This window comes from Canis aureus, chromosome 12 (genome assembly GCF_053574225.1).
Source record: "Canis aureus isolate CA01 chromosome 12, VMU_Caureus_v.1.0, whole genome shotgun sequence".
Taxonomy (NCBI): domain Eukaryota; kingdom Metazoa; phylum Chordata; class Mammalia; order Carnivora; family Canidae; genus Canis; species Canis aureus.
The window spans coordinates 12,257,983-12,273,862 of NC_135622.1; the positions used below are offsets into that span (position 1 = coordinate 12,257,983).

The window sequence follows — 15,880 nt, forward strand, 5'->3', positions numbered from 1 at the left end:
CCTGGAGCTGTCTGTCTTGAGTCTCAGCACCCAGCCTTCCCTTCTTGCTCCCCCTTCGGCTTCTTGAGAAAGGGAACCAATCTCTAATCTTAGGCACGTGGCTCCCTCTCTAATATCCTGGGATTAGGGCGTGCTGTTAGAGCTCAGTGGAGTCGTCCTTAACACCGTCTCTGGTTCTTTGGTGCAGGAGCCTGGCCTACATTGAGCAATGAACGACTTGGCTTCGTCATTCTTTGTAGTTTTTTAGAGCCCTGGTTGGAGACACTTGAGGTTTTTAACCGATATTTTATCAGTATAAAATTTTAGAGTCACAGTTCTTTTGCTTTAAGATTTTCCTTTAGAAACACCCAGACTGCTCCTTTCTTGCTTGACTCAAACGTGAGGCAGGGAACGCTCCCTAAAACAGCCTTCAGTCTGCAAACACAAAAAATCTGAACATTGTAGGATGAAATTATTTTGCACCTCAAATGAGTGAAAGAATGTGGGCCTTTTTAAAAGAGTTTGGAGACAGGGCTGGAGATGGAGGGAGGACGCCCAATGGCACTGTAAAAAAATTTCCTTTGATAGACTTAGTTTTTTATAAGGATGCTATATGAACTGGCAGCTCTTGGCCAGAGCCACCGGTTTATAAAACGTAGGTACTAAGCTATAGCTCATGAGTTATTCTATATCAAAATGCTGAGTAATTTTCGAGTTTCTAGAAGATAAGCATTCTCAATACTACATTGAGGGGCAGTATAATAGCTTGGTGCTTTTTGGGTACTAGTGAATAATAGATGTTCTTGGTGTGGATAAGGAGAGGGTTTTTATGCCTGAATGGGCATATGCCTGAGTCATAATATCTAGATAAATATTCAACCTTGTTTCTATTTGTTTCCTTTTAGCCTTAGGCCTGAAATAAAAGAGATGGTAGTGGTTTGAGTGATTTTGCAGCTGCTCTGGATGTTTACCATTGAGATGAGTATTTATAGCAGCTGAGTTGAAAAGTAAAGTATTTGAGGCGCAGAAGATAGGTTTTCTTTTTTTGTAAATAAGTTCTGACTTCCCAAGTATGACCTTTAGAGTGTGGTTCTAGTAAATTCCTGCGAATCAAAAATGAGAGCATGAAAGCTGGCATATAGTAGTCCTGCTTTATTCCATTCCTGCTTTCCCCTCCACCCATCTGAAGACACACTGTTTGGGGGCATCCAGCATTTTTTAAAAATTACTTTATTTTAAATTGTGGTAAAATATACATAACATAAAATTTACCATTTTAACTTTTTTTTTTAAGTGTATGGTTCAGAGTTACTAAGTTCATTCATGTTGTTGTAAGGACCATACTTTTGACAAGGTAGTTGAAACATGGAAATGCTGTTTTGACAGACTTTAAGGAGCTGAATTTTAAGACTGTATTACAAAATAATAGTATTTTGATTTTGTTAAATAAACACCAAAAGAATTGATGTGTCTTCTTAGCTTTGTTTTTTTTTTTTTAATTTTTATTTATTAAAGATTTTATTTATATTTCATGAGAAAGAGAGGCAGAGACACAGGCAGAGGGAGAAGCAGGCTCCCTGCAGGAAGCCCGATGTGGGACTTGACCCCAGGACCCTGGGATCACTCCCTGGGCCGAAGGCAGGCTCTAAACCACTGAGCCACCCAGGAATCCCTGTTTTGTTTTGTTTTGTTTTGTTTTGTTTTTTAAAACAAAAGGGAACCTACTTTGAGATCTTTGACTCGAACTATCTTATGGAGAGCTGTAAAACTTAGATTTTTCATAATAGAGAATTATGGCCACAAAAATTAATACTTTTGAAAGACTTAATGGCTAGAATGTCTCCAGGGTGAAATTGCTTTGGTAGGAATGATTTGTTTTCTTGTTTTCCATCATTTCTCGATGTTAAATTCTTTCTTGCCAAGTCAGGATTTTAAAAATTCCTTTGTCTACAAATTGGAATGTTTCCACTTTGATGTAGTTAAAAACCATGCAAAACTTTTTTTCAGTTAATCCTGCCATGTGCTACATTTTTCATTAGGGTTATTAAGCTCGAATATGATGTTCTGTAGGCAGCATTCTGTTCAGAAGTATTGAATGATAATTTTATTTTGGGGGTGCTTTTATATTATGTCCTTTAATGCTGAGGTAAAACTGTGTAGTTGAAAATAAACTGATTAGCAGTTTCTTCACAGTTACCATGTAGGCTGTCCATTGCTGTATCAAAAGGCCAGAAGATAACAAGTTTCTTATTTTCATTTCTGCTTCTCAAATGTAAGTTTAAGCTCCTGCTGTGGTCAGGTTTGCTGGATACTGCTCCTTTCATCTGTGAGAGTGTCTGCCCAAGAGCCTTTTGTTTGCTATTTATTGGGCATGCCAGTGCCTTTTGCCTTCCTGAGCCTATACTTGCTGTGACCAATACAGTAGACATTAGTTAGCCATGTGTGGCTGTTGTGCATTTATACTGTGAACATTCTGAAGTGAAATGTCTGTAACTGTAAATTAAACATTGGATTTCGAAGAAAACTTTTTTAAAGATTGATTACATACGGAAAATAACATTTTGGATATATTTCGTTAAATAGGAGACTTAAAGTCAGTTTCACCTGTTTCTTTCAATGTTACTTTGATTACCAGAAAAATTTTAATTATATGGCATGCACTATATTTCTGTTGGACAGTGCTGGTCTACACTATTTTCTTGTGTTTGGAGCATTCAGCTTCTTCCTACACTGGCATCTGTCCCATTTCAAAGTATTAGTATATTGTAAAAAACAGTTAAATAATAGATGGATATAGAACTTTAAATATCTTAGTAGCTGTTCAGGTAACTCAACCCATCATAATAGCTATTACTAAACATACAAAAAGATAGTTGCAACAATTTTTAATTTCTGCCTGACATGTTGCTGACTTTAATTATCTAAACTTTATCATTTTTGTAGATTCTAAAGTAAAAGTGAATTAAAGCCGATTAAGCACTTCGGTATACAAGTTATAGCAAAATATGACATACTTGTCTTGAGTTAAAGCATCAAGAAATAGGAATGGGGAAGTTAGGGTAATAATAATATTCATATACAACAGCAATAGAGACCTATGCTGCTTAATTGGATCTTTGCTCTTCTCAAAAAAAAAAAAAGTACTTTCTGAAGAAAGTGGGTTAGGTGGGGAGACTATAGACTGGTTTAGCCTTTCATTACCCTTCTTCCCAACTAAGTGTTGTACAAACTCTGAAAATAATTTGTCAAAATGACAAACTGGGTTGTGATACATTTTAGATGGATTGCTGGCCACATAAGTTTTAGTTCAACATATATTTAGTGCCTCATATGTGCTTGGTTTCTACTAGTCCTTTTGAGGTAAAGCAGCAAACTGGGGGGAAACTGTAAATAACAAAACAGGTGAGGATAATTTTGAGACAGGTGAAATAAGGAATAACTATTTGGGTTATCAGTGTAAGTAAAGGAATTAGCTTTAACTCCTAACTAAAACATTGACATAATAGTTGATTATTTACTAGGGATGCTACTGGGTGCAAACTGAGCAAAGGGAAAGGGAGTAGATTACTTAGCAATCAGAGAGACTCTCAGATCAACATTTAAATTGCCTTAGTATTTTGGTTGGTACTCTATTTCATGTGACTTGTGTCTAGCCTTTAAGGGTTACAGGGAATGCACTGTGTTTAGAGGGTTAAGGCAGAAGAGTTGTCAGCACCACTATGAATGTTAATAATCTTGGCATAAGTGCATAGCCAATTTTATTAAAATGCCCGGTGGGTACTTTTTAAGTGTTTCATTAAGCGTTAATTTGAATGAAAAGTGTTTAGTTAACCACAGAAATCTCATAGCTGTGAAGGTACTAATGAAGTGAAATTCTGCCACTTTCAGTTTTTCATGATAGTTGATGGGTTTGTTTGAGCTTTAATAGATCCTAATAGGCTTCATTAGTGCCCAAGACTGGCTCTGCAGTACTCCAGATTTAGATTCTGGAAGTCTCATTTCTGTGTTACTAAGTGACAGTACAGTTCTTAATACAATACCCTGGACTGGGTTCATCCAATTCAAGTTTTTCAAGATAGGTGGTTTTTCTTGATTTTTTCCCCCCATGATATATTCAGTATTGTCCTTAGCAGTTTGATAAAAATTTTTGCCTGTTTTATTAGATAGCAGTTTTGAGGTCTTTCGTTCATATATGGGTGTAAGATAGTAAAATTAAACCAGTGTATCGAATCTGTATTTTTAAAAGAAGAGGTTACTTCTTGATGTGATAAGTAAGACTTTATACAGTTAACCAAAACAAGAATTTCAGAAGTTGGTAGAACTGTCTGCACTTAAATTGTGGTATCTTTTTCCTATTATGGATTAACTACCTTTTTGCTTTTGTAGTTTTTGTTACGGTTAAGTTTGGTGGTGCTGAGGGGGCCTGTGATAAATAAACTTGAGTTTGTTTCATAATTGGAGGAACAAGATACATAGAAATATGAAGTCAGCAAAGGGCAGAAATGACTTGGTATCAGAATAATGAATGGGAGGTACTGCCTTACACAGTGGAAATTAGTAATAATGGAAGGGTCAAGACTTTTTTGTCACTTGGAAGATGGTAAAATTATCTTTTGGGAAGACTCATATGCATGAAGAAGACTAGAATTCAGGAATCTCGCAAGGGTTATATTTAAGGATTAAGCAGGAAAACGCACCTATCTAGGAGAACTGGAGAGCAGTCAAAAAAGTAAAAGAAGAAAAGGTAGAATAGAGAACATCTTAAATAATGGTTCTTAAATCCTGGCTGCAAGTCAGAAACACAGGGGCCCGAGTTGGAGGGAGGATAATAAACCAACTCCTGGGACCTAACCCTAGTGAAATTAAAATAGAATCTCGAGGTAGGATCCAGGCTTTGGTTTTGTTTTTGTGTTTTGTTTTGTTTTTTCACTTAAAGTAATCCAGGTGGTTGGGTAGGACATGCAGCCAGGATTAAGAACTTCCTATCTAGGATGCTGGAAAAACGACTAAAGATTTTGGACAAAAAAATGAGGTGAAATTGGGATTTTATATCGATCAGTCGGGCAGTGTTATGTGAAAGAAAATGGAAAGGATTGACAGTGGAAGTTAAAGATGCGTTAGATACTTGGACTAAAATATGGCATCATTTAGGACATAAGATCTCTTGAAGGAAATACTGATAAGACTTGAAACATTGGGGGTGGAGATGGAGTGGGAAGAATTAAAGATAACAGAAGTGGCCCTACTTCATCCAGTTAAATTATTCTTTAAGTGGGGACTGGGCATAAGTATTTTTTAAAGCTTCCCATATAATTGGCAACCATTGCTCTAAGAAGTCTTTAGTCTGGGAAATGGAATGATCCAAATAAAATTTGAAAGATGGGCAAATGTAGTATTTGATATTTGAAGTAATCTAAAGTCAGGGAATGTTAGGTATAGCCATAAGAAAATAAAACCCAGCCACCTATCTACTGTTGATAAGTTTTCATTTTACATAATGTGAAATTGAAATTTTGAGAGATGAAGTGACTTGTTTGTGGCATTTTACTAGGTTGTGTCAGTGAATGGACTTGAGCTCCCCTGGTCTAGACTATTTCACAAGCTCTAGCCTCTCACCATATAGTCATTTTTATTTCTGATTTTAAAATAAATACACTGTTCTTTTTTTTTTTTCATTTCTGAAACTAAGTCTATCCTTTTCTTCTCCCTGTGTAAATCATTTAGCTAATGGCACCGGTTTAGTTAATACTTGAATCAGTGCAAAAGAATCGTTTTTATGGTCGTATAAAACACAGTTCTGTGGCTTATGTATTTCACTTCCCTGTCTTTTCTCATCTTGTTTCTTTTTTATAGATATTTCTCATCTATTTCTGGCAACAGCTCAAACGAGATTTCTGTTTCCTTCACTAAATTATCTCCCATAGGATTTCAAGACTTAATACCCTTTCATCAAGAGCTAAGACTATTTCCTGTTGTATCAAGTTGAAATACTTCATAATCTGGCTCCACTACACCTGTCACACCGCATATCCCATTTCACTTAGAGCCAGCCCCTCTGTTCTGGCCAGACTAGCCTATTGATTCCTCTGAAACAACAAGCCACACTTGTTGTCACAGTCTTTCACATAATAAACCTCCCTTGATGTCAGGCATAGAAAATCATGGGACGCCTGAGTGGTTCATGGGTTGAACGTCTGCCTTCCGCTCACAGGATCCAGGATCGAGTCCTGTGTCGGGCTCCCTGCGGGAAGCCTGCTTCTCCCTCTGCCTATGTCTCTCCCTCTCTCTCCTTCTCTCCCTCGCTCTCTGTCTCATGTATAAATAAATAAATCCTTTAAAAAAAATCATATACATGGTCCCTGCTTTCAAGAACCTTAGAATTTAGTGGCATACCTGTGTTTGGCTTATGTGACATGCCTAGAATACTCAGCTGTTTTAATTCTCTTAAAAATTTACCTGTTTCTCCAGATTAAGCCTCCACTTCTGATTAAAAGTCTTCTCTGTGCTCACCATGTTGCTTCAATGTACATACAGTGGTGAATAATTAGTAGTTCTAGGAAATGGTATATGACACAGTACTTAGATATTGAGAAAATGAATTTTTGGCATTTTCTGTATTTTATATTCTGGTTTTTCTCCACCTGTAACTCTTGTCTTTTCAACAAGAGCGTAAATTATGCGATGACAGGAACTTCTTTTATTTTTCCTGTGTGGTAGCACGCCTACCACAGTGCTAGGTGCTTATAAAACATTTGCGTTAAGCTGAATATTATGCTGTATAACTTAGAATTTATGGTGTGGTGGTGTCACCAAGGAGTGTGAAATAATTTCCCATTCTGAGTGTGTGATACCAAAGGAGGTAGTATCCATTAGCACTTGAAAGATTTCTCAAATAACATCAAATGAATGTGCCTCCAGGTTTCCTGCATTACTTGTTTAACCAATGATACTAAGTTTATGAAGAAGTGAGCTTATCCCTCTACCAACCCTCTGTCCTGGTTTTTTATGTAAATTATACTTAATGTCTTCATTTTGTATCTCTAGTATGAAGTGTAACAGAACAGACTTTACCACCTGAAACTTGCTGCTTCAAGTTCAGATCAGACAAGGAACAAACCTCGAAACAACAAGACCAAAGAAGAGTACACTTAAGTTGAAGACACAACACTTGATCTGAAACAAGAAGTTTGTGCCTACTCAACAGCTTTGAAAGAGCACTTCCCAACGCTGCTAGTAGTCTTTGTTTTCTTCAGTGCTGTACTGTGAGATTGCCCGGTGCAGCAGCAGTTGTATTCTTTATTAGCTTGATAGATCATTTTCTCTCGCTCTTTTTTTTTTTTAATACTAGCAACTTTCATCCTTTGAAACGTGTGCTGAAAAAGAAGAATCAGCAAATACTACTGAAAGTGCAATATTTGATTATCACTGCGAGGTAGGTTTTTCGTTTTTTTTCCAGCAAGAATCAGTTTGTAAATTTTTAATTTCCTAATTGTTTTGGTCAAATATAAAATCTTTTTAATCTGTTCTCTTCTAACGGTATTCTAACAGTTTATATTCTCAACTAGTCTGAAAATATCAAGACTGGATTATTTAACTTATTGTCTTTTTATTAAACTAAAACAATATTTATGGCCAAACTATGGGATTTTTCACACAGGATTACATTTGTTAATATGTGTGTATCTCTCTTAATTTACTGGTCTCAGAAAGAAAAACTCACATCTGTACTGTTTCAAAGTTAGGGTTTCAGTTATGGATGCCCTTCACAGTCTGTGTTCAGAGGTCTCTCTAAAGGGATAGAGAAAGCTTAGAGAGAAGGGACATTTAAGAGGGAGAAGACTCCTCTGGTAGCAGCAACAGAATGACCAGATTCAGGGAGATCTGAAAGCATGTAGTATATAGTGAGTATTCCATTATAAACAGTAGGAAATACAGTTTTGTGGGTAGAGAGAGTAATTAGAAAGGAAAGTTTACTGGAGGCAGGCTCTGAAGGCCTAACTGTATTTGACTTTGTGGAGAAGTCATCAGATGTTTATATTTATAAACAAGGGCTTAATGGGCTTTTTAAATTTCAAAACTGATATCATTTAGTTGCTTCAGATTTTAAAGATACACTTAAAGTTAGATATTCAGAAGTGTATCTTTAAAAACATGGTGCAACTTTTAAATGGATACGCTAAAGACAGGAAGGCCTGTTGAGAGCAGTGGATAGAATATAAGGAGGATAAAGGCTAGGGTATAGGCAGAGAAAGAAGCAATAGATGTTTTGGTAGTAGAAGTAATAGGACTTGGTAACCAAGTAATTGAATGTGAAGATGAGCCTGGGGGGAATTGATCTAGTCTATCCAGTTGTACAAGCTCGAAACCTCTGTTCATAGGAATAGGGAAATTTAATAGGGCCTTGCTGAAAGCTTAAATATATTGTGGAAATCTATTGCATTGGTTAGTTAGTAATCTGAAGTTGAGAAAATGTACTAGCAGGGAATGCTAAACTGGTTATTTGGGGAGGGAGGATTAAGAAAGGTAATTTTCCTTTTTAATCTTTAGTTTTGATTTTCTAAATTGGATAGAAATAAAGGCTTGAAATTCAGAAAGGAGTCCTCACTTTATAGGTTATAAATGAAGTGCCAGAGAATGTTGAAAGAAATAGAGGTGGCCAGGAAGGAATACCAAGGAAGATAATTTCAAGGAGAATTTGGTGGTAAACCTTTTTTAAAATGTTGTAGCAATCAAATAGAATGAGGAATGAAAATAGTAGGTTACTCCTAGGTTGTTGTCTTATAAAAGCCTTATCACCATTTCAGGAAGCACTTGGGTCTTTAATCTGCAATTTATTTAAAGGTTGATGAGCCTACTATGGTAATGACCTTACTGTGGACCAAAATTACTCCTTAGCTGAAAACTACCAATAATACCAATTTACTTAAATGATCTCTGTTCTCTAAACAGTCATATACTCAGTTTTAAGGCTGTTTTATTGTTTGCTTTTTCTGTTTGTTTCTTCTTACCTCATCTGATTTTTAAAAATAATTTTAGCCTGTCTCTAATTGTGCTGGGTTAGATGAGATAATGCAGATCGAAACTGTACAAGTTTTTTTGTTTATTTTTTTAAGGTTTATTTATTTGAGAGAGAGCACAGGTATGGCTGGGAGGGTCAGAGGGAGAGGGAGAAGCAGACTTCCCACAGAGCAGGGTGCCCTGCTCTCAGGACCTGGGATCAGACCTGAACCAAAAGCAGATGCCTAACTGACTATGCTACCCAGGTGAAAACTGTACAGTTTTATCTTGACTGTTCAAATGGATAAAAAAGACTGGAACTAAAGCTTCCATTTCATTTCATTGAAATGAATTGTAGAAATGGATTTAAAGTAGAAGTGCTTTTTTTTTTTAGCCTAATCATCTCTTCGTGGAGTCTGCTTGTCCATGCAACCACCCCCAACCCCACACGCTCACACACGTGCACGTACACGCTTGCTTTCTCTCTCTCTCTCTCTCTCTCTCTCTCTCTCTCTCTCTCGGTCTCTCTCTCATTGAAATAAGTCTTGGGAAAAAAGACTGTGAGCCATGAAGTGAGTACTGGATTCTGTCCCCAATTACCATTTTAATATACCTTCCAAGTGTTTTCTTAAATCTGTGAGCATTAAACCAGATTTTTCTGGTCTTTTTTTTTTTCTAATACATTTAAAATCATACTGCATAGATATCTCTTTTGTCATTTCCTATTGTAGCATAAGCATACATCCTTTCTAATGACTGCAAAGCATTTATATAAATTAGTGTGATTTCTTGAACCAACTTTAGACTAGGTTGTTTTCAGGTACTTTTCTGTGAATACATTTGTGCATGAAGTGTTGTCTAGGATTGCTCCAGGATCGGTTTCCTGCATTGGGATTATTAAGGAAAACAACACCACATTTTGATAAATGTTGCTAAACTGCATTTTCAGAAAGGTTGCACCATTTTACCACCATAAAAATATTTGAGCATATTCTTAACCTACTTTCTCACTATTTTTAAATCTTTAATTTTGGGGCAGCCCAGGTGACTCAGCGGTTTAGCACCACCTTCAGCCCAGGGCCTGATCCTGGAGACCCAGGATTGAGTCCTACATCAGGCTCCCATCCCGGAGCCTGCTTCTCCTTCTGCCTGTGTCTCTGCACCCCCCCCCTCACCTCTCTCTCTCTCTCTCTCTCTCTCTCTCATTAATAAAATCTTTTTTTTTAAATCTTTGATTTTTGTTGGTTTGATGAATGATTGATTTGCTTTATCAAAATTTTTTATTGCCAGAACTTGAAGTTTTTCTTGTGTTTTGTGTATAATGTTTAATGAATGGTCTTTAAGACTAATTTGTCTTAATACTTTGAGTATTAAACAAATGAGTGCCTAATATGTGCCACTAAGTGTTTGTCTAGTAGACTTTAGGGATTTAGCTTTGAACAAGAAGTCCTTGCCTGCATGGAGCTTCTATTCTAGTACAGTTCAGACTCCCTCATACACAGGGTCTATGTTCTAAGACCCCCAGTGGATGCCCAAAACTGCGAATAGTATCAAACCCTGTATAGACTGTATTTTTTCCTATACCTTCATACATGTGATAAAGTTTAACATAAATTAGGTACAGTAAGATATTAATATAGAGCAATAATAAAAGTTATGTGACTGTGTCTCAGAATGTCGTATTGTACTGTACTTGCCCTTGTTGTAAGAAAGTAAGGTGCCTACATGATGAGATGAAAGAATGAATGACATACAAATAGTGATGTAGTGTGAGGCTGCTGTTGGCCTTCTGAGGTATGTCAGGAGGAATCACCTGCTTCCAGACTGCTGTTGGGGGGAAGGGGATAACAAATTGCAGACAGCAAAATATGGAAAGGGGCAACCATTAAGGAGTTCTTACTGATTTACTTAAATTTCTTTAATAATACGCTGAGGTATTTGTATTAGTTTTCCTTAAGTTTGAATATAAAAGCTTGTACTTTTCATATAATCAGTTATTTCAAATTTAGAAAGTCTTCCAAAACTTTTATTAGTAGATTTTTATTTGATATTTGTTGGAGTATTTAACTCTATCTTGAATATATATTTGTATGCTAAGGTGAGCAAATAAATTGATTTTTTCCCCTATTAAAAAAAAAGCCAAATAACGTTTATATTACTAGTCCTTTCCCTTCCACCCTTTTTTGTGGGTATATGTGCATCTTGATTTTTTTATAAAGAAGCGTCTGTTGAGCCTTCTACTTTTTCCATTGGAGTTACACTTTTATGTAATTGATGGTGCTATTTATTTGTTTATAGATTTCATTTATTTATTCATGGCAGAGATTGAGAGAGAGAGAGAGAGAGAGAGACAGGCAGAGGTTGAAGCAGGCTCCATGCAGGGAGCCTGACATAGGACTTACCCTGGGTCTTCTAGGATCACACCCCAGGCCAAAGGCAGCGCCAAACTGCTGGGCCACTGGGGCTGCCCTGATGGTGCTTTTTAAATGAACTTTCATTTGTTTAGTGGTGCTTCTTTAAAGTTTTAGTGGTACTGGTTAAGAAAATTTTACAGTACCATAGAAATGTAGTCTAGCCTGAATTGTGAGGAATTCTTTGAAGGGAAGGTTGTTAACCTATTGTTTTATCTGAAATTGCTTGAGTAATAGGTTTTTCCTTAAAGAAAAGAACCCCAAATGGATAAAGGCTAGAGAAAGAAACATCAATCAGCAAAGATGCTAGGAGAAAGGAAATGCCCTTTTTCAGTTGTGTTTTGATGTTCAGTTAGAGGTGAAGTGAGACTAGAGAGCAATACAACCTAAGTTCCAGAACCTTTGTTGGGAAACAATTTAATCTTAGAAGGAAAGGATAGCTCTAATTCCTTGTAATTCTGTCTCATTTTCCCTTAGAAAAACAAGAGTCTTACCTTATGCCTGCAGGAATGTATGGTAGGACTTGGAGACTTGAGATTTTGTGTGACTTCATGGCCTGTTATAAATCACAGTATTGTGTTCTTACCTGTATGGTAATTAGAACTGTCATCCAAATAAGAGAAAAGCCCAGCTTGAAAAAGTCATGATCCAAGATATATCTTAGACCTAGAATAGTATTCAAATTAATTTGATCAAATTGTTAGTAAATCTAATAGCATGTACAATGTGTACATGTGTATGTACTTAGAAATCGTGATTATACTTGTGTTGTAAAATCTAGTGATACAAATAAAGATGAAATAAGCAATATAAAGTTTACCTGTTAACAGTGCAGAAACTTTCCACTTTCACTTAAAAATACTATATCTAAATGCTTAGCTTTTTGTTTTTGTTTTTTAAAAGATTTTATTTATTCATGAGAGACACACAGAGAGAGAGGCAGAGACATAGGCAGAGGGAGAAGCAGGCTCAATGCAGGGAGCCTGATGTGGGACTCAGTCCTGGGACTCCAGGATCATGCACCCTGGGCCGAAGGTAGGTGCCAAACCGCTGAGTCACCCAGGTGGGAACCAGGTATCCCTAAATGCTTAGTTTTTAAGTGTTTAAAAACTTTATGCCATCATGAATTATTGTCTGAGGAACAGTATATACACATGTAGTGTGTTTTATTTTTCCTAGTATCCGTCTGTATCATAGTCTTGATATTAACATTTTGGCAGACTTGTTGAGATCTTATTAAATGGTCGTTTTATGTTAAGATTGGAGGTCAAAGAACTAGTACTAGGATTAGAAGTGTCTGGTCCATTCATTTTCTTTGCATGTGCTTGCCTTATTAGGATTATTTTCTATCTCAGATTCTTCAGTCATTTGCCTGTTTGTTAGGGCAATTTAGCTAAACTAGCTAAATCTGTATGTCCACTTAATTGGGCAAATACCAGTTGTAATATGCTGAAAGTAAATGAGTGAGGCTTTCACTTGTTGTCAGCCTCTTGTGGAGTTCTTCACCCTTCCTCACAACACCCAAGTAGTGTGTGTGATATGTGATGTGATCTCACCCACCAATTCAGTGAGTACTCTCTCGGAAGTGCATGGTAATATTTATAAAAGGTAAATTTTTTTATCTCTGGGCAAAATGAATACAGTTGTAATATTTTCTTCCCACACCCCCATTGGATTACCTTGTGTATACTCTAGGGAGACAGGTAATTGAGAATATTGGATTCTTTGTTAAATTGTGAGATGTTGAGAAGAAATCGGGCTGAATTGTGTCACTGTAGCAACCACCAGAGAATTTTTATGGCATTTAAAAAATTGTCAATGTTGTGGATTAGGAATTGTGAAAAGATTTTTAAAAATGTATTTCATCTTGACCTTTTAATGTTAACACAATAATTTCTTTCATCAATAGAAATCTGATTGAATGAGTTATATTTTTTTTTTTTTTTTTTTTTTTAAATTTATTTATTTATTTATTTATGATAGTCACAGAGAGAGAGAGAGAGAGGCAGAGACACAGGCAGAGGGAGAAGCAGGCTCCATGCACCGGGAGCCTGATGTGGGATTCGATCCCGGGTCTCCAGGATCGTGCCCTGGGCCAAAGGCAGGCGCCAAACCGCTGCGCCACCCAGGGATCCCTGATTGAATGAGTTATATTTTTGTTAAAGTAACCTGGTAAATCCGAAAAGATAAAGTTGATTGTCAAGTGTGTGCTAAATTGTTCTTGATCATAGTTATAAACATTGTGCTATGTTATCACAGCTGTTTGAGATGGAGAACGTTTTTACTGTATCATCAGATCCTCATCCCCCTCCTGCAGCCCCTCCTTCACTTTCTTTACCTTTATCTTCATCTTCTACCTCATCTGGGACTAAAAAACAAAAGAGGACCCCTACGTATCAGAGATCTGTAAGTCAGGAAAACAGTCATCCCAGCTTATTTTGCTTTGTGTTAAGAGCATGATTTAGGAGGACCACTCATTTTGGTTGAAATAACCTGCAAACTCACTTTCTAACGTCCCTTGCCATTTCCTTCACCTTCAGTCAGGAAAGTTAAGTTTAATCGTTTAGGGTCTTGCTACTCAAAGTGTGTCTGAGAACCTAAAGCATTGGTATCCCCTTGGGAGCTTGTTAGAAGTGGGGAATCTCAAACTCCTGCCCCTACTAACATCAGTATTTCGTATTTTAACCAGATTGCCAGGTAGTTGAAGTTTGAGGAGCCCTAGTTTAGAGCTCAGATTGTAGATAGGCCTTCCTAGTTTGAATCCTCTACCATTTGACTTTAGCAAATCATTTAACCTTTCTGTGTCTGTTACCTCATGGGTAAAATGAGGATAATACTACTTTCTCATGGGCTTTGTAAGTATACTATGTAAGTATATTCAGTGTTCAGAACGATGGCTTTGATTTGCATGATTTGGCCATCCCATACACTGTTTACTCATACTTGAGTTTATAGTTCCAGAATTTTAGTCATTCTTTTTTTTTTCCTGATGAAAAATATTTATATTAACGTCCAACATCACACTTAAAATGTTTAATAAGTCAAATTTTTAATGAAAGGGTCTAAAACTGATAGAGATGCGGATATGTTGCTGTCATAATAAATTAGTTGCACACCTAAACTTTGCTAGGGATTTTTCCTTTTGTATTCATCACTTACGTTAATAATTTGTTTTTATAATTTTACTCAAATAAGGCAAAATGAAATATCCAATGTGATAGACAATATTTGATGATATAAACAGGTTCCACTGCATTGTGTTTAAATAGCTCTTTTCACTAAAGGTTGTTTTCTTTTGCTTTATATGATCATAGAAGCAAATGGCAGTATTTAGAGATTTCATCAGCATCTGAAATAGATGAAAAGATTTCTTTCAATATACTTGTGAAATGATTAAACAGTTTTAGATTTGAAGAGCTTTTGTTGTCTTGGAATTTTGTCTTAGAAAAATCCTGTTTTACAGCTCACTTTTGTTGTCTTTCATTGAAGAATCTAAGTATACATTACTCTGATATTTTCTAGTTTGAAATAAGTGTTGCATACAAAGTTTCTTTTGTTTTCTTCTACTAATTTAAATAATTGCCTTAGGATGCATGGCTTACCAGATAATACTAAGGTTTCTATTTAAGTTTCAAAGTCATAAATCTTAGTTTCTTAAGTATTCTAGTAGTTTGGGTTGCCATCCCTTGAATATCAGTTACCTTTGTTCTAAAATTATTGTTTTAGCAATTTAAAGTTAACATAAAAGCAGTTTTTGCTTATGTGGTTGCTTTACCTTAACACTAAATTCCAGAAATCCTATTTGCTGGTAAGTGAAAATTCTATCATAAATTGGGGCAGTTCCCTAAAATAAATGCAATTATTATGTCTTCTGAAATGTTTTATTAGCTAAATTAATATTTCAGTAATAAAAGCCCATAAACTTCTTTACTTTTTTTAGTTGTTTTGTTGTTTTGCCCTTTTACATTAAAACTTTAGTGATTTGTTCATCAGATTTAGTATGCTATGGAGATAATGTACAGATCTGAACGTCTATTAAGTTCTTTTTCTTTTTAAAACAGATGAGCTTTGATCCAAACCTTCTCCATAACAATGGACACAATGGGTACCCTAATGGTACTTCAGCAGCACTGCGTGAAACTGGGGTTATTGAAAAACTGCTAACCTCTTATGGATTTATTCAGTGTTCAGAACGTCAAGCTAGACTTTTCTTCCACTGTTCACAGTATAATGGCAACCTGCAGGACTTAAAAGTAGGAGGTAATCTGTAATTGATTATCCTTTTTAAAGTAATTAATGACACATTTCTCTTCTGTATCAACTTGCTCATGACAGTGTCATAGTTTTGGTCTTTAAATTGTCCCAATTACAGAAGTGTGTTTCCATAAATTAGCAGAATCCTGTTTCTATTGTGGTGGGGTCTTCTTGGTTGGTGAAAGACTCATTGACCTAAAGATAATTGGAATATTTTTAAAAATACTTTTTAAATAGAT

At 36.1% G+C, this 15,880-nt stretch overlaps 1 protein-coding gene across 3 annotated transcripts in view; it reads left to right on the top strand.

The window, feature by feature from the left end:
- Positions 1-15,880, top strand: part of CSDE1 (cold shock domain containing E1) — a 39,751-nt gene that overhangs the window by 832 nt on the left and 23,039 nt on the right. For 2 of the 3 annotated variants that reach the window (XM_077842770.1, XM_077842772.1), the window contains exons 2-4: positions 7,024-7,411; positions 13,647-13,793; positions 15,449-15,647. In XM_077842770.1, the coding sequence (XP_077698896.1) occupies positions 13,656-13,793; positions 15,449-15,647 (337 nt within the window). In that variant the 5' untranslated portion in view covers positions 7,024-7,411; positions 13,647-13,655. The remainder of the gene's footprint in view (positions 1-7,023; positions 7,412-13,646; positions 13,794-15,448; positions 15,648-15,880) is intronic. The other variant, XM_077842773.1, reaches the window with a different exon arrangement.